We start from the raw sequence: 18,781 nt of genomic DNA, 5'->3' as shown, positions 1-18,781 counted from the left end.
TATCCTCACGTGTACTTTTAAAATATCTTGATCTTCCCTAATTATTTTTATTTACTCCATAAGTTTCTCTTTAACAAAACAAAACAAAGAAGCTACTATAGACCTGGCCTGACTGGGGCCAGTCTCCTTAGTTCTGAAAATAGAACAAAATGAGACACTCATTCAACAGTTAAGAAAAGGAGATTTAGGGGTGACTAGGTGGTGCAGTGGATACCTGAGTTCAAATCCAGCCCTAGACACTTCATAATTACCTGGCTGTGTGGCCTTGGGCAAGCCACTTAACCCCGTTTGCCTTGCAAAAACCTAAAAAAAAAATTTACTTAGCCATACATAGGAGGTGGATATTCAACAGTGTAGGTGTTAAGGAAATCTAGAATTGATTCACCTGACCCAAACTCCCCATGTTGCCTTTCACTTTTGCCAGCCAGGTGCTTCTCATGGCTATTTTATAATCAGGTGATGAGGAGGTGATTCTAATAATCTGACTTCTTCTGAGCCAATCAAGTTTGGAGGATGATCTCAAAGGTTAGGACATTGATTCTGCCACATAAGCTCTAAACCTAGTTATTTATTTCTTCTGTCCTTGGTGATTGTATTTCTTGTCTTTCTCTTGTTTGGGATATTTGCAAGTCAGATATGCTCTTTAGTTTGTTCCCTATCTTCAAATACTGTACATTTCCATTTCTCCCATCTACCTTAACTGTTTCTTTCCTCCTCTTCCATATCGATGCACTTTGCCCTTCCCCAAATGATCATTCCACATCTCCCAGACATTCTATTATTCTCTCTAGGACACTCAACTCATAATTAACTTACTTGCATCTTAAATATTTCTCTTTCTTATTCCTTCCATCTTTTGGCACTCACTTGGGATCTGGCTTTCTCCTAAGGACACTGCATTTCTGGCCACCCTTTTAAATAGTGGCTTAATTCTTATCCATTCATTGATGGTAGAGTTGTGATAGATGATTAATTGGACCCCTATTTTATTCCAACCTTTGTTGTCAGTTTGATATACCATAGGGGTAATCATTATAAGTTCTTTACGTTAGACCCCAGAGCTATGAACTAAAGATTGTATGTTCACATGCTTAATTTTTTTTAGGTTTTTTTTTATTTTTGCAAGGCAAACAGGGTTAAGTGGCTTGCCCAAGGCCACACAGCTAGGCAATTATTAAGTGTCTGAGACCGAATTTGAACCCAGGTACTCCTGGCTCCAGGGCCGGTGCTTTATCCACTATGCCGCCTAGCTGCTCCCACATGCTTAATCTTTAGGAAGGTCACTAGAGGACCTCTGCCTTTATTTTTCCTTGTTGATTTGACCAAGCCCAGTGTGATGGAAATGACTTAATGATTGGGAAAGTTACCCCAGACAGTTTCATTGCTCCCTCCATCCCTTATCATCCCTCTATTGCCCAATATGGTAAGATGGCCAATAACTGACCCTGTTTGCCAGTCTGTGGCCATGGGTCCATGTAGATGTTTTGACATCTGTTTATCAGCCCAGTCCATTGATCTACTGGTCATCTTGGATCTCCTGAAAGGTTAAGATAGAACAGCCAAGGTTTACTCAGCAGCTGGTTTGTCAGCCAATGGGATTCTTTTTTTGTGAATATGTATCTGGAAGATCAAGGTCAAGATCTATCAATCAATGAAGCTCTGTATTTTACTGTTCCTTCAGTATCACCTGTGCATCAACCACTATAAAACCAAGACCTAGGAGGAAGAAGGCATTACAGATCATGAGAACTCTCTGAGATCCCATTCACTGAAGGGATCTAGTCCCTTTAATAAAGGTTAATGGCTTAGCACTCTGTCTCAGTGGCTTTTCTTCTAGAATGGACAATTTTGAACCCCATATTATGGTGACCCTAGATGGGATGGGGAAGCACAGATTCCCATTCCCTTGCTTCTACAAAGGTCCCAAAAAGAAGTCTACACCCTAATGAATTTTAGCCCTTAACTCCCTCATGAACACCAGTAAAGGGAAGTTGGATACCCAGTCATGGTCCATGCCCAAATCCCCAAGATGTAGATCGGCAAATCTGCCCTGATTTGACTCTTAAATTTTTTTCTTTAAAGCAGGGGAGGGGAACCTTTTTTCTGCCAAGGCATTTGGATATTTATAACATCATTTGCCTGCTATATTTGGTCAAAATTTAATTCATTAAAAAGCTCCTAGATTTATTGAATTTTGAGTCCTGCCTGCAGTTGCTGGGACAGCTATTCCCAGTCTTAAAGGGAGGTCCCTAGTTGGGCAAAGAGGGACTATTTTATAACCAACCTGTTTAAATGTAAAACTCCAGGGCAATTAAATGAATTTAGAAAAATGATGTGGCCATGAATTTCTTCTAAAGCATCAACTGTTATCTCCTTCATTTTCTCTTTGCTAAAATAAAAACTTCCTGTTGACAGTCAAAACAGTTGTTTGCCTTTTAAGTTCTCTTAATAAAGAATAATTAAATTATTAAATTGATTGGGGAGGTGGGGGGAGGGAGGAGGAGGAAACTTTTAGTGGCTCACAAGCTGCTGAACAAAAAATCCAAGAACTCTACTGGGTTTACCAGCAGGATAGTTGGTCCGCTTCAAAGAAGGCAGCATTCAACTCCATCAAAGTCAAATGCAGGCGCGGCTAGGCCGTGCAGTGGACAGAGCACCGGCCCTGGAGTCAGGAGTACCTGGGTTCAAATCTGGGTTCAGACACTTAATAATTACCTAGCTGTGTGGCCTTGGGCAAGCCACTTAACCCCATTTGCCTTGCAAAAATAATAATCCTAATAAAAAATAAAATATAAAGTTCTGAGTTGCAAATTATCACCCTCCTTTTCGTCATCCCTCTCTTGGAGAGGAATCTGATGCGATCCGCGTGCAATCAAGCAAGACGTATTCTTACTAGCAAGAACACAGTAAGCCCTTGCGGAAAGCTGCGGCCCCGGAGCGGGCCTCGGTTCCCATCACCGGCCCTTTGGGGTTTCCTGGATTGCGCATGACTGGGCCGAGCCGCCATTGCCAACGCCGGCCGCGCCGCTTCCCGGGCATCAGCTCCCGGGAGCAGCGGGCCCGGCCCGGGCCCTGGGGCCCCGTGCTGTGCACCGTCTCCGGTTCCCTCCCGCCGCCGCGGGCCTGACCAGGGTGGGCGCCGGCGGTGCGGGCGGGGGGCGCCGCGGGCCTCCCCTGTCCGGGCCACGCGCCGAGGCGGGTAGACCAGCAGGCCGGGCGGGAGGCAGCCGAGGCTCGGCAGGGAAGGGGCGAGGAGAGGGGCGAGGAGCGGAGGGGCCGGGGCCTTCCAAAGGCCGTCGGGGACACGGGGAGAGGGGTGCGTCAAGCAGAGAGTGAAGGGGCCCCGGCTGGACTGCTGGGAAATGTAGTCCAAGGAAAGGCTCGGGGAAGTCCGCGCGATCGTCCTCCCGGCGGGCTTCGCGGCGGAAGACTCCATTTCCCGAAGGCCTCGAACTCGGAGGCTGGCAAGATGGCCGAGCCTCGTGGCATTGTGGGGGCTGTAGTCTCTGGCCTGTGCGTGCGCAGGCGCAGTCGCTAGGAGGCCGCGCGTTGGGGCCTTTGTTCGCGGGTGGCCCTGGGGCTGCAGGTGAGCGGGCGGGGGGGGGGGGGGCGCAGTGCGCGTGTGCGCGGGCGGGAGTGTGACAACGTGTGGGGGGGGGGGGGGGCGGAACCGGGCCGCGGCGCCTCCCGCCTCGGCTTCCCGAGCAGCAGCCCTGGGTTCGAGTCCCGCCTCCGCCCGAGGCTGCGGGGCGCGTGGCCCGGCCTCTCGGGGGGGCGTGTCCCCCTAAACACGACGCCCCGAAGCCTCGCCTGGGGGGGCCCGAGGTGGTGGAGACCCCGAGGTCGCCCCCCTGCCCCCCCCGGGGGAGGGCCCCGGGGCGGGGGGCGGCGGCTGGACGAGGCAGGGAAACTGAGGCAGGGCCCCCCCACATCAGCCCATCGGGGACCCGCACCCCGCTGCCCCTGGGGCGGCCTTGGGGGACAGCGCGGGTGTCCTTGAGAGGAACGCCGGGCTGACCCCCGGGGGGACCCCAAGTTCCCTCCCCAGCCTGACCATTCTTCCTGGGGGGCTTTTTGCTTGACGACGCATGTTTGTTTACAAAAAGGGGGTTTGGGGGGCCGGAGTCGCGAGGACCCGGGTTCAAATCCGGCCCCAGACCCTTGTTCCCCAGCCCTGGCACCAAACAAGAGCCACAAAGTTCCTTCCCAGGGAAGGCAAGTTGGAAACTGGGGACGGAAGCTGGGGGGCAGGGATTCCTGGGGGGCCCCGTGTCTGACACGAAGACCTCCCCGGCTGTGGAGGGGACGCCCGGTGGCACTGAAGCCAGGGCCCCTGCCCGGCCCTCCTGCCCAGACCTGGGCCACAAGTCCTCAGAGCTTCTGGGGACGAGCGGGAGATGGTGGTGAGCCCGAAGGCCGTGCCAGGGGCTTCGGGGAGCAGAGCCCTCGCTTCTGGTGCCACCCCGCCTCGGGTGCCACCCCGCCTCGGGTGCCACCCCGCCTCGGGTGCCACCCCGCCTCTGGTGCCACCCCGCCTCTGGTACCACCCCGCCTCGGGTGCCACCCTGCCTCTCCCCTCGGCTCTCTCTCCTTCCTCTGCCTCTCAATAGAGAGACCTTTCAGCCCAAAAGGAAGTTGCGGTGGTTGGGGGCTGGGGTTCAAGCCCTGTTGTCACACTGTGGAACAGCAGAGGAGACTGGGGAGTCGTGTCGGAGGTTGGGACGGGAGATGGGGGGCTCTGGAGGACAGGGGCAGGTACCTGGACCCCAGGGGGGCTGGAAGGGGCAGTCGGCCCAGGGGAAGGGGGGAGGCCGAGGCCTGGGGTGTCTGAAGGGAAGAGGCCAGGTTGGGCGAGCTCCGGCCCAGAGCTGGGGGGCGAGTGATTCTGCCACCTGCCGCCCCTCAGTTATTTCTCTTTTCTTTTCTTAGCAAAGCAATGGGGTTAAGTGGCTTGCCCAAGGCCACACAGCCAGGTAATTATTAAGTGTTTTAGGTCAAATTTGAACTCAGGTCCTCCTGACTCCAGGTGCTCTATTCACTACACCACCTAGCCGTCCTTCTTACTCACTGCGCTGGTCCTAGGGAGAAAAAGGCAAAAATGAAACCTTTCCTGCCCTCCTGGAGCTTCCTCCCAGTGGGAGGGCTAGGATAAGGCTTGGCAGGGGGTGGAGTGCTGATCCTGCCAATGCTGGGCTGAGTTCCACCATGGACGGGTCTCTAAACATCAAGCAGAGGAAAAAGAGAGGTGGGCTGCAATCTGCCTCCAGAGAAGGACTCACCCACACTCAGGACTCCCAGGTTCTAGTGGTCCAAGATAGGGTCCAGACCCTAAAGGGAACAGGTTTGGCCCCCAATAAACTTCATTTCTCCTATTTACGATTTTTCTAGGCCAGCCTCACACCAAGGGTGAGCACGTTGACTGTTTGTGGAATGGATGAAGCGCCTTTGTTCGTCCAAGGCGTCGGTGGAGGGGCCTGAGTGATGGGGGTCCCCGTGACCCCAAGTGCTGATGACTGCCAAGGGGAATGAGAATCACCTCTGACCCCCACTGAAGGTATGTAAAGCACTTTCCATTTGCTATCTCACTTGATCTTCCCAGGACCCTTGGGGTGGGGGGAGATCCCACTTGGGTGGATGACCCCAGGCTGTGGCTTCCTTGACATAAGAGTTGTGAGGAAACTCTTCTCCCAGTAGAGAGCATCCGTAACTGCTGTGATCTTGGAAGGCTGCCTGGGGGATTAGCGTTCAAGTGACTTGTCCAAGGTCACACAGCCAATATGTGGCAGTCAGGATTTGAACTGGGGTCATCCCAACCCTTTTACACTGCCTCTCATTCTAGTTTTACAGATGAGGAAAGTGAGGCTCAGCAGGGTGAAGGGACTTGCCCAAGGTCCAAATGGAGGATTTGAACCCAGGTCCTCCCAATTAGAAGTCCAGCTTTAGGCCCTCCCATGAGTTGTTTCTCATAGGAAGCATTCCCTGCTGAGGAGGCAGTGTGACTGTTCCAACTAAAGTGACCCCTCTTTTGAGTCTCCAGGAAGGTGAAAGAAGGTCCTGGGACCCCAGATGGGGAAGGGCTGCATCCTTGGGGAGCAGGGATCCAGAGAAGGAGGAGACTCGGCTCCACGGAGCTCTCCCAGCACCTCCAGGCAGCCACTAGTTCAAGAACGGGATCCTTTGGGATCTGGTCCCTGCACGAACCCCAGAGCACTTAGGAAAGGAGGCAGAGGCGACCATGGACAATTTGAGCCAAAGGCTTGAGAAAGGTGAGGCTTAAGGGGTTCGGGGAGCAGGTTGGCACGGGGTTGGCGAGGGGATGAACAGGTACTGTTGTGAAGACCGACCAAGGTGACCCTCAAAGGGCAGGGCCAGAAATGGCACCTCCCGACAGGTTTTCTCTCCTGGGTTTTCCAGGCGCTGGTCACCCTCCATGTCTTCACTGGTCAGTGGCTTTCTTATAGTGTGGCAACAAGATCCTGGGCTGGTTGCGCAGGCTTGGTTGGACCAGGATCGAGCAGAAGGGAAGATGGTAGCCTAGTAGATACAGGACTGATAGAGGGGCTCAGGGCCAGCCCCCCCACCCTGCATCTTGTTAACTGGTCTGTAAGCTCCTTCAGCACAGACAGACCCTATTTTTTTTAACCACATTCTTAATGTGATAAGTATTGAATACATTTCTATTGTTACCTGTCACTCCCAACTTTGGAAATTTCCCTCGGCTAATTAATTTGATAAACCTTCCACGTAGGCCTTTTGCCAGTCGTTGATGAAAATGCTGACTACATCAGGGACAGAACCCTATGACACTACATTGGAGCCCTCCCTCCTGTCATCACTCTTATTAAGAGTTGGGTCTAAAAGGCGACAAGGTAGCGCAATGGATAGAGCACCTGCCCTGGAGTCAGGAGTACCAGAGTTCAAATTCAGCCTCAATCACTTAACAACTACCTAGTTGTGTGACCTTGGGCAAGTCACTTTGAGCCCATTTGCCTTGCAAAAATCAACAACAAAAAAAGAGTTGGGTCTACTCATTCAACTGATTCTGTCTCTTTAAGGACACAGTCATCTAACCTACAACTTTTCATTTTTTTCTCACAAGACGATGAGGAGTAGTGATTTTTGTTGTTGTCAGTCCAGGCCAATGGTTTTTTATCAAGTATTACGTATTTTGTCAATAATAGTCCCTGAGAAACCAGACAAGTGGACAGAGCTAACAGTATGGCACCTAACCGCCATCTGGAGATCCCATTGTGCTTGGTTTGGAAGTTGCCCGCTGCCACTGGCCTCCATCGTGAGCTCTTTTTTCTCCTCCCCCCCCCCCCCACCCTGTCTCTTTCTCAAGACTCTGCCCTGTCCCAAGAGAGGAACATAGAGGAGAAGAAAGAGGGAAAACAAGCCATGACCTCTGGACTTCTGACCACCAGATCCCAGGTAAGTTGGAGCTTTCACTTTCCTAAAACATCACCTCTGTTCTCAAGAACTCAGGCCTATTCTGTTCCCTTTTTTTTTTTTTTGATTCACATTCAGTCAAGTCACATCCAGAACCTGGAGGCCGACTCCTCTTCCAGAAGTAGTGACAAGTTCATGGTGTCAAGCTAGAAGGGCCATGAGAGATCACCCTGGGGCAGCAAGGTGGCACAGTGGAGTCAGGAGGACCTGAGTTCAAATCCAGCCTCAGACAATAATTCTCTAGCTGGATGACCTTGGGCAAGACACTTAACCCATTACCCTGAAGAGAGAGAGAGAGAGAGAGAGAGAGAGAGCACCCAGTTCGAAATTCTCATTTGACATAGAATAATAAGAACAATCCAAATAATGAGACATTTATATAGGACTGAGCCGAAGAATGAATGAGTGAATGCCCATTAATTAAATACCAAATCATTGTGGTCCAACCAGAAAAGTGAAGCAGTCCCTGCTCTCATGGACCTCCAGCTCTCCTAAGGGAATACAGTACATACAACAGGGTCCAACCAAGAGTGAAGTGTCTTTCCCAGCGTCACCAGTTTTCACTGGTGAATATGGACTCAGTCCGCTGGCTATGGCCTCAAACTAGGGTCTCTGGCCTCTCAGTTCAATGTTCTTTCCTTACCACGGGTTATGTTCCTCTCTTGTTCTTGCACCCTTGTTCACCTTGATGGACCCAAGGTCTCCTTGATTAAACCTCCTGTTTACTTTGTCCTGAGTAAAAGACTGCAATCTAAGAAATTCAGCGAGAGTATTTGAAAAAAATGCTTCATTAATGTGTTTTTCTTTATACGCTCCATTCACTTCCCAATAATCCCTGTTCCTAGATAATATCTGAAAACCCAGACAAGGGAGCAAATCCCACCACGCAGGGAGCTGCGATGGAGGGAGCACAACCTTGTATGCAGGTGGCCAATGCCTCTGCTGGGCAGAGTAGGAAACAACCGGGTCTCACAAGTGTCTCTCTCCCTTTTCCTTCTTTGACTTTATCTAATTAGCGTTATAGTTAAAAATATCCATTAGCAGTGAAAAAGTGATTCATTACCCTGCCGTTGCATTTGATCTTTATGTTCACTTCAAGCAGGTGACCCAGTGAATAGAGAAATGGATTCAAGCGGCAGGAAGATCTGAGTTCAAATTCCACCTCAGACACTTTATTAGCTGTGTGACTTGGGCAAGTCATTTAACTCCCTCATCTGTGAAATGGGCATAATAGCACCTCCCTCTGCTCCTTGTGAGGATCAAATAAGAAAATATTTGTGAAACACTTAGCTTTGAAACTGGTACATAGAAAGTACCCTATGTAATACCCAAAGTATTACTTTGTGGAGACATTTCCACTTTTCTGTTACTGTTAGCATTTGTTTTTCTCTGTTTTACTACCCTGGGGGCTAGGCATACAAAGACAAAAATGAAACAGTCCCTGCCCTTAAGGAGCAGGAGCTCATGGTCTATTAGGGACGCACATGTCCATAAATAAGGATAGATACACGTTATATCCAAGATTAATAAATGGTCATTTGGGGGAGGGAAGATGGGGACAGTACAGGCAGCTGGGAGGATAGAATCAGTAAACATTTTTTTTTAGGTTTTGCAAGTCAATGGGCTTAATTAAGTAGCTTGCCCAAGGCCACACAGATAAGCAATTACTAAGTGTTAGGATTTGAACTCAGGTCCTCCTGACTCCAGGGCAGTACTCTATCCACTGTGCCACCTGGCCGCCTCAAAATCAGTAAACGTTTCACAGTAATATATTAAGGTTTGCAAAGTTATTTATATGCCTTTTGATACTCCTTTTAAAAAAAATTTAAGTAGAAAAATCTAATTACAAAGTAGCTAAAGAATACATTGAAACTACTCTTTGTACAAAAAAGCAAAAAAAAAAAAAAGTTTCTTTCCTGATCCCCCAACCTGGACAGGGAGGAGAGATGAGAAAATGAGACAAGCACAAGACTCTGAGCAAAGGGCAGAATAATTTCAAGGGATTCTGAGAATTTCCAAAGATGTAAATTTAAGGCTCAGGCAAAGAATTCCTACTAATTAGAGCTGTCTTCAAGTCAGGGGACCACATTAAGGAGTGGTGGGTGCCGGGGGTCCTGAAGCCTTGAAGAAAAGGCTGGCTAAATGCTTTTCATGTTTAATAAAGGATTCTTGTCATGATGTGGATTGGATTCGTTGATGTGGCGGCAGATCATTTTCATGCCCTGGTCCACTCAGGCCAGGTTGGTTTTCCTTTCAAAGACCTTAAAACCATCCTTGAGAATTACAGGCTCCATCCACCGATAGAGCTTCCTGGTAGCTCAGTACGAGAGGCAGGAGCCCTTCCTCCTGGTTTTTCAGACCAGGATGGCCAACGAGAGACAGCAGAGCCACGTGCCGTTGAATCTGTACTTTGGCCTTGTTGAGGACTCTGTGCATGCTAAGATTAATGGACTCGTTCTGGTCAGTGGCTGGACCAGTTGGCTTTTTTCCCAGTCCAGAGCCTGAAGCACCAGCGTAAGACTCAGCCTGCAGGAAATAACCTGAGCCATGCCACGTTTGAATGAAGCCCCAAGCTCTCCCTCCCTAGGGGGCTTTCAAGCAATGATGCTTCTTGGGGATTCTTGGTCAGGGACCAGATGACCTTTGAGGTCACTTCCTACCCATGGTCATTGCTTTGTGTGGACTCTGTATTCTAGAACTCTAGAATGACCTCCACCTCTGCCTGGTGATTTCCTGTTCATGCTTTGAGGGCTTTTCTCTTACTTCCCAGTGACTCCTGAGTCTATGCCTTCAGTGAATTTTGCCATTTGTTACACATCTCTCCCGTTGTGTGTGTGTGTGGGGGGGGTCTGAACCTGTGGTTTCCTTGGCATAGGGAAGAACTGTAAAGAGGAAGCTCCTTCTGCCGAAGCATTTTAGCCAGGCTTAGGGCATCGGAGGACTGCGCAGCTGACCTTCCCATTCTCATACAGCATTTGTAAGAGCTGTCAGCCTCCATAGGAAAAGATGCACTCTGTGGAGGGACGTTTTCATTTTTGTACCTCTCCCTGCTAGATTGTAACCCTGTGCACCTCTTCACATCACTCGATGCCTAAGAAGCGTGTGTTGGAGTATTTGGGTTGCGGGGAACATGTGAAGGAGGTTTGACCTGTGGATACTTGAAACAAAGAAAGGCCTGAGACAGAGAGAGACAAAGCGAGACAGAGATTATGAGAGGCCAAAGTCATGTTAAAAAGTATCCCAGTGGCCATACAGTCATGGTACAAAGCGAGTCATGTCGTAAGTGAATATTCAGTAACTGTATTAGAAGAAAAGAGGAGGATCTGCCAAGGGCTGGACTTTTACCGTTTAGGTAGGAGGATGATATCTGATAAGAAAGAGAGGAGGCAGACCCCAGGCCTATCTTTATTTCTGGTTCCTCTACAAAGGAGAATGACCATTACTTTGGGAATGAAGGAAGCAAGATGCCTAACAGGGAGCTGATGCCCAAGATAAGTAAGGAAGTAGTAGGAGAGCACCTATCTGTCCTTGATGAGTCAACTGGCCCAGATGAGCTAAATCCCTGGGTCCTGAAAGAACTGGCTAGTGGGACTTCTGAGCCACTGTCAAGGATATCCAAAAACTCACAGAGAGGTTCCGAAAGACTGGAGAAGAGCAAATGTAGTGATGACTTTCATATGTTAGACCAGTGAACTTGATTTGACTCCTGGAAACATTCTAGAACAAATCATCAATAAACTTTAGAAAGGGAAATGGTCATTACAAAAAGGGAGGTTGGCTTTGAGAGCCCACTAATGTCATTTCCTTTTTGTGACAGAATTATTAACATAAGAAGTGAATAGATTGCTATGGAGATGGTTTCCTGAGGTTTTAGCAAAGTTTTGATAGAATAGCTCATACTATTCTTGTGAATTAGATGGACAGATGTGGCTTAGAGGAGCATACAATCAGATGGCCAATTCAACAATCATTGAACCTGAAAAGTTGTTGTTAGTGGTTCCATTGGCAGGAGATCTCCATGTAATGCCCCAGGATTATGCCAGCCTTAGCATTTTTTATCAGTGACTTAGATACAGGCAGATATGGCCAACTCCTCAAAGTTTTGGCTGACATGAAGCTAGAGCTAACACCCTGGATGGTAGTCAAGGCTTAAAGGTTCTTCCCAGGTAGGGCATGGGCTAGAGCAAATAAGGTGAAATTCAAGAGAAAGAAATGTAAAATCTTGTACTTGGACATAGAAGAGTCAATACCAGATGGGAGAGACGTGGAAAGGCGGCAGTTTGAAAAATGTCTGGGGATTTTAGTAGACCATAAGTCAATATGAGTCAGCAATGAGACGTGGCAGCCAAAAAGTGAATGCCATCTCAGGCTGCCAGGAGTCTCCTAACTCTTGCCTTTGTCAGAACGCAGTTAGAGTTTTGTGTTCAGGTCTGGGGCTACAATTAAAAGAGGAGGCTGATTACCTGAAGAGTATCCAGAGGAGGGCGACTAAAATGATGGAAGGCCTGGAGCCTATTTGTCTCAAGAGGATCAGCTAAAGGAGCCGGCTGTGTTTAGTCTGGAGGAAAGGACCATCAAATCCAAATATTTAAAGGGATAGCATGGGATGGGGGGGAGGGCTGGGGAAGGTGGTTAGGCTTGTTTCATGTGACTCAAATGGACAAAACTGGGGTCAGGGAGAATTTCCTAAAGATTAGATCTCTCCAAGCATGCCTGGAGAAATGATGAGTTTTCTCTCCTCCTCTTCAGATTTTAGGTTCTTTGCTGGATGATGATAATTGCTAATATTCATATATCCATTAAAGTTTGCAAAGTATTGACATTTGATCCTCACAACAATCCTGTAAGGATGGTGTTACTATCCCCATTTTACTTTTGAGGAAACTAAAGCCAAGAGAGGGAGGGTAACTTGACCCAGCTCACACAGCTAATAAGTGTCTGAAGCTCAAATCCAGTTGTCAATCCACTGCACTAGCTAGAAGCTTCTATGTGCTTTATAGGATGAAAACTCATCACTATTACAGTGGGGATTCTGTTTTGTTGGGTGGGCCTGAGGTTCCTTTCAATTATTAATTTCTGTGATCTTGAGGACTATTTATTTACTAGAGCATAGCATTTTCCAACCTTCCACATTGAGCAAACCAATTCCTCTTCATTCTGCCAACTTCCTATCTTCTACAAGATCCATGCCAATGCGTCAGCTAATCAATAAGCTTTTATTCAACTCCTGTGCCTACAGGCATCAGGGAAGGTCTCTGGCTAAGGAAGATTGTCTGATGTTTCCACAGTCAGTGACATTCAAAGATGTGGCCGTGGACTTTACTCAAGAAGAATGGCGACATCTGGGCCCTGATCAGAGGGACCTCTACAGGGATGTGATGCTGGAGAACTACAACAACTTTGCTTCCCTGGGTAAGGACAGACTTCCAGCGACTGCCCATTGGGCAGAAAGAGCACAGGGCGAGCTTTGGGCTCCTTAGTTGAGTTTTGGTTTCATTTGCAGAGAAGTTTTAAAAGTACGTGTAACATTCCAAAATTATCTAAGGCCAAGCTATCAAATGTTTCTATTCTCTGATCCTGGTAAGTCAGTGTCTTTATTGTGTTAGTTCATTCTGTTTCCTCTGGTCAAAGGTCTACCCAGTGCAGATACTTGAAGACATGAAGGGTTCCAGCTTCAGAAGTAGTGACTGGGCCAGAGATGAACTAATTTTCCTTCTGAGTAAAGTCAACTTCCCTATTCTCCCATAATTGGCTGGAATGCCAGCAGTCCTTCCCAAGACTTTTGTCCCTCCTTTTGCTTTTCCAACATTCCTTCTTTGCCCTGAAGAAAGAGGAACTGGCAGTGAATTGAAAGGTATCCCCATAATAATTAACAATTGTAATGATAGCTCTCATTTAAAAATTTTTTAGATATTTTGCATATGTCAGCTTATTTGATCTTCATGATCTTTATTTTCACAAAAGAGAAGAGAATGGAGTTAGTAAAGTGTAGGACAGTAAGTCCAATGTTGCTTGCGTATTATTAGAGCAATGGTTAGTGAAACTCTAGGGAAAGAAGTAGACATCACAAAGAGCATCACAAACAGGTCATGTCAGGCTCTTTTTTTTTTTAATTTAATTTCATTTTTTTCAATCAATGAAACTTTTTCTCTCCCTCCCACTTCCCTGCACCTCTACTGAGCAAAGAAAAAAAAAACAAATCCTGTTACAAACATGTCTGGTTAAATAAAACATTCCCACATTTACCATTTCTGTGTGCCCCCCCCCGCCCCAATAAGTCTCATTTTGCCCTCTGAGCCTTTTGTCTCTCTGTCAGGAGGTGAACAACATGTTTAATGATGAGCCTTCTAGAGTTGTGATCAGTGATTACATCCATCAGTCTCTAAATCTTTCAGAGTTGTTTCTCTTGGGACAGCTAGATGGTGTGGTAGATAGAGCACCAGCCCTGGAGTCAGGAGGCTCTGAATTCAAATCCAGTCTAAGGTACTAAATAATTGCCTAGCTGTGTGACCTTGGGTGAGTCACTTAACCCCATTGCCCCATAAAAAAAACAAACCAAAAAACAACAGCAAAAAGTTGTTTGTCTTTATCATCTTCTTGTCATTGTATTAACTTTCTCCTGATTTTTCTAACATTATTCTGTATCAGTCATCCTAGGTTCCTCTGAAAATGCCCCTTTAATAATTTTTTTTTGGTTTCTGCAAGGCAATGGGGTTAAGGTCATTATTTATTGTCTGAGTCCACATTTGAACTCAGGTCCTCCTGACTCCAGGGCTGGTGCTCTATCCACTGAATCACCCAGCTGCCCCCTCATAATTTTTTTTTTAGCCAGCACAGGCATCTACAATAACTTGTTTTGTTTTTGGTTTTTTTGGTAGTTTGAGGGTTTATTTAACACAAATAAAAATGTGCAAAGCTTTTTTATTCATTTTATTCACTCATCAGTCTAGCCTTTGGGTTGGTTTTGATCGCTAGCTGAGCCACTCTCTCAACAGTGACTTTGCAGTTCTTAGAGGAAACATCATGATCAATCGCAGCCCCGTGGGCTTTGTTGCTCTTCAGGAACATTTCAAGCTCTTTGACATTGTTCACCAAAGACTTCCTGTGTCCACTTGTCTTCTTATTGCTTCCCTAATCAATACTGGGCATCAAGACCTGACCCTTGAATCACCTTCGCACTCTGTTGCCAAGGCTTCTTAGTTTCCACCAGCTTCTCTTGATCTTGACCCATCTGTCACACTGATGTTGGATGAATTTCTTTTTGATGATTTTAGGTTTCACAAGGGGTCTTAGGACAGGCATGGTGCTGGAAAAGAGATAATGATCCCTCCACTGGAAACACCGAGGGAAAGAGAGAAGGAAAGCTAAAATTATTTAACAATTCCTCAAGGGATAGGCAATCTTAGTTTCTAATTATTTGCCACCACAAAAAGTGCTGATTTAAGTATTTTTATGCATATGGGTCCTTTTCCTCTTTCTTTGATCTCTTTGGGTCATAAATCTCATCATAATGTCACTGAGAATGCACAGTTTAAAAACTTTTTAGGAACTGTTCCAAATTGCTTTCCAGAATGGCTGGACCAATTCATAGATTGATAAACAGTTCGCCAACATACCTGCTTTTTCATAGCTCCCATAAGCAGCTGTCATTTTCCATTTTTGTCCTTTCATTTTTGGGTACAAAATAGAACCTCAGAGTTGTTTTATTTTGAATTTGTCTAATTATTAATGACTTAGAGATTTCTTTCCTTTGTCAAATAGTTTAGGATCATTATCTTCCTTTTCCTCCCAAACTGCTTACATGCTTGGAGATTTCACTGTAGCTCATCACATGCTCACTTTATTAGTGTCCTAAACTTGCAAGACCTGTACCATCACTCCTTTTCAGTCACTGATAGAAATGGTCACACCTTAAATATCACTATCACTCAAAAACATTTGACTTTCTTAATCCAGAAATTGTGTCTCTTCAACCACCCAAATTTTTCTATGTGCATTTTATATTTATACCTCCTAATGGAATGTGAGCTCTTTTATAAAAAGGTCTGTTTTATTTTTGACTCTGGATTCCAGACTCCTTGCATTGTACCTACCACAAAGTAGGCATTTAATAATGTATATCAAATGAATGAATGCAATTCTATCTCTGATCCCAGCCTCTCATCCTCCTATCTTTCCCTCTCACTTATTTTTTGTAACCATTTCCCACCTTTTCCCTCCACTCCTCCCTGCTCTCCCATTTCATCACCCTTGCTCTGCCATTTCCCAATCTTGACCCTATAATTAGTTAATTCAACTCTATATCATACTTGATCCTTGAATTCCTCTCCTTGTAATGTTGCTTCTCATATTTTGTCAAATTCCTTCCCTGGTTCATCCAATCCACCTTCTCTGCCCTTGAACAAAGTCCAACAATTGTACCTGTTGGGTCCATTACTCATTCAGTCCTCACTGCTTCATGGAAGTCCTTTCTTTTAATTTTTTTTTTTACCAATTACATGAAAAACAATTCTAAACATTCATCTTTTAAAATGTTGAATTCTAAATTCTGTCTTCCTCCCCTTCTCCCTTCTTAAGAAGGCAAACAATTTGATATAGATTATACCAGGACAGTCATGAAAACACATTTCCATACCAGCCATGTTGCAAAAGAAGATATCAATTAAAAAAAAACCAACCCAAGAAAAATAAGTTAAAAAAATATGGTTCAATCTGCATTCAGACTCCATCAGTTTTTCCTCTGAAAATGGATAGCATTTATCTAATACATCCTCTGGAATTGTCTTAGATCCTTGTTTTCTTTCTTTCACATCATACAATATTGCTGTTACGGTGTATAATGTTCTGGTGGTTCTGCTCACTTCACTTTGGATCAGTTCATTTAAGTCTTTCAGGGAAGTCTTTTCATTCTTACTTCATTGACTGTATTGTTCTCTATACAGATTTATTCCAAACTTCTTTTTTCAAATACTACCTCTTCCCATCTGCCTTTGAACAGACCTCACTTTGTGCTTTATTGAAACAATAGAGTTCATCTGTGATGAACTCCCCTTTCTCCCATCTTCCCTACTTGAGACTCCTACATTCCCATTTCCTTTGCCTCCAGTTGCTGATGAAAAGATAGCTTTTCTTCTTTGCAAGTTTACTCCTCTACTTATATGATCTTGATCTATTCCCTCCACTAGCCTTTTCAGTCATCATTTCTGTCTCTCAAATTCATTCCCCCCTTCGGTATATAGCTGGCTCCTTCCCTGCTTACAGACATACCTAGCTGTCTCTCATTCTTAGAAAGAAAATTCAGTTGACCTTACTATCCTTTTCAGATATTATCTTATAATGTTCCTCTCTTAAATAACCAAATATCTGGGGGGAAGTCACCTCTGCTTCTCATCTCCCGTTCATTTCTCAGCTCCTTGCAAACTGTCTTTTGCTCCTACCAGGGGCACCAGCTGTTTCTTAATTGCTAACCTCTTCTCAGTTTTCATCCTTCTTGACTTCTCTTCTACTTTTTTTCCTCTTTTTCTTTTCTTTTCCTCTTCTACTTCTGACACTTTTCCTGCATACTTCCTCTTATGACTTTTATGTCACTGTGTTTTCCTGGTTCCCTTCCAACCTGTCGGACCCTTTACTACATTACCATCTTATCTCTTCCTCTTAACTATTAGTTTCCTTGAAGGAGCTGCTCTAGTCCCTTTCTTTTCTCTAGCCATACTTCCTCCCTTCATGTTCACATCATTGTATTTGTGATTCCCAGAACTATATCACAGTCCTTTTGTCTTTACGAACCCCAGACAGTCACTGTCAGCTGTCTGTTGAATGACTATCTCTCCCTAAAGGTCTTACAGGCATCTCCAACACAGTATGACCAAAACAGAAATCATCCCTTTCCCACTTTCCCTGTTCTTCCTCTTGTCCTTCTTATTCATCTGGTGCATCCTATCATCCTTCTAGCCACTCACATTTTACTACCTCAGAGTCCTTCTCCTCTTTTTCCTTTCATACCCCTTCCACATCTTAATGATTCTACCCCCTAGCTTGTTTTACATGTGTTACTGTTTTTTCACCCACATAGCTACCACAAGCCATTATCAACTAGACCAGGAAGTCTTATTTGGAGATTCACAGACATCTTGTTAATAGATTTCCGGGGTTCTATGAATTACGATGAGAATTATTTATCTCTTTATTTCAATGTAATTATTTTCCTTTGTAAACCGGTTTTGTTGTTGTTCAGTCATTTCAGTTGTGTCTCATTTGGGATTTTCTTGGCAGAGATAATGGAGTAGTTGGCCCTTTCTTTCTCCAGCTCATTTTACAGATGAGAAACTGAAGAAAACAGGGTTAAGTGACTTGCCCAGGGTCACCCAACTACTGAGTTAGATTTGACCTCAGGAAGATGAATCTCCCTCACTTTAGATCCAACATTCTAACTACTACTCCACCTGGCTGACCCAATTAGATTTTAGTTTATGCATTTAAAAACATGTTTCAGAGAAGGGTTCCATAGGGTTTCATAGGGGCCTAGCTATCCCCTATGCTTTTGTTTTTTAGGTTTTTGCAAGGCAAATGGGGTTCAGTGGCTTACCCAAGGCCACACAGCTAGGTAATTATTAAGTGTCTGAGACCAGATTTGAACCCAGGTACTCCTGACTCCAAGGCCGGTGCTTTATCTACTACGCCACCTAGCTGCCCCTCCCCTACGCTTGATATGCATCTCTCAGAATCTTTAGCCTTACCTCTCTGTTGTAAGATGGGCAGAATTCTCCATCATTGGTCCTCTGGAATCATGGTTGGTCTCTGTTAATCAGAGTTCTTAAATCTTTCAGAATTGGAACTGGGAATGCTTAACCCCTATGACAGAGGAGATTCTTATTCAGTTATGGAGAGGACTAGAAACCCTCCAAGACCCTTGGTACTTTGAGAGTCTGTGACTACCTGAGCTGGCTCTTCTGTTACCAATACATTTTCATTTCTTTTCCCCATCATCAGGGCTTCCTGTTTTTAAACCAGATGTGATTGCCCAGTTGGAGCGAGGGGAGGGACCATGGATGCCAGAGGCTGATGTCCCACCAGTTACTTGTCCAGGTAAGTAAATGAGAACTAGTCATTGCTAAATCAAGACTGAGCTGGCCAGAAGTCAGTATGAAATCAAAACATCTTCTTTGCTAAAGGTTTTCCCTTTTAACCTTTGCTAAAGGTTTTCCCATTTAACATTTTTCCTTTCAACAATTCGGATCCTTTCCCCTGTCTTAGTTCCCTTTTATCTTTGTATTTTTGCTGCCTAATAATTATTTGTTTATTGTTTATTAATTGGCTGTTAGTTATGTAACAC

At 45.7% G+C, this 18,781-nt stretch overlaps 1 protein-coding gene and 1 pseudogene across 5 annotated transcripts in view; one reads left to right on the top strand and one right to left on the bottom strand.

The window, feature by feature from the left end:
* The window catches only part of LOC141509768 (uncharacterized), a 42,796-nt gene that overhangs the window by 15,939 nt on the left and 8,076 nt on the right, over window positions 1-18,781 (top strand). The window contains exons 1-6 of one of the 5 annotated variants that reach the window (XM_074219551.1): window positions 3,475-3,586; window positions 5,389-5,554; window positions 6,038-6,266; window positions 7,343-7,431; window positions 12,738-12,861; window positions 18,439-18,534. In XM_074219551.1, coding sequence (XP_074075652.1) covers window positions 6,236-6,266; window positions 7,343-7,431; window positions 12,738-12,861; window positions 18,439-18,534 — 340 coding nt within the window. In that variant the 5' untranslated portion in view covers window positions 3,475-3,586; window positions 5,389-5,554; window positions 6,038-6,235. Of the gene's footprint in view, window positions 1-3,470; window positions 3,587-5,388; window positions 5,555-5,847; window positions 5,857-6,037; window positions 6,267-7,342; window positions 7,432-12,688; window positions 12,862-18,438; window positions 18,535-18,781 lie in introns of those variants that run through there. The other 4 variants (XM_074219553.1, XM_074219552.1, XM_074219554.1 and 1 more) reach the window with 4 other exon arrangements.
* On the bottom strand, window positions 14,371-14,777 carry LOC141509791 (large ribosomal subunit protein eL32-like; annotated as a pseudogene).

This window comes from Macrotis lagotis, chromosome 1, assembly GCF_037893015.1.
Source record: "Macrotis lagotis isolate mMagLag1 chromosome 1, bilby.v1.9.chrom.fasta, whole genome shotgun sequence".
Taxonomy (NCBI): domain Eukaryota; kingdom Metazoa; phylum Chordata; class Mammalia; order Peramelemorphia; family Peramelidae; genus Macrotis; species Macrotis lagotis.
Note: the sequence above shows the minus strand (reverse complement) of the source record. Positions and strands in the feature narration are given on the sequence as shown.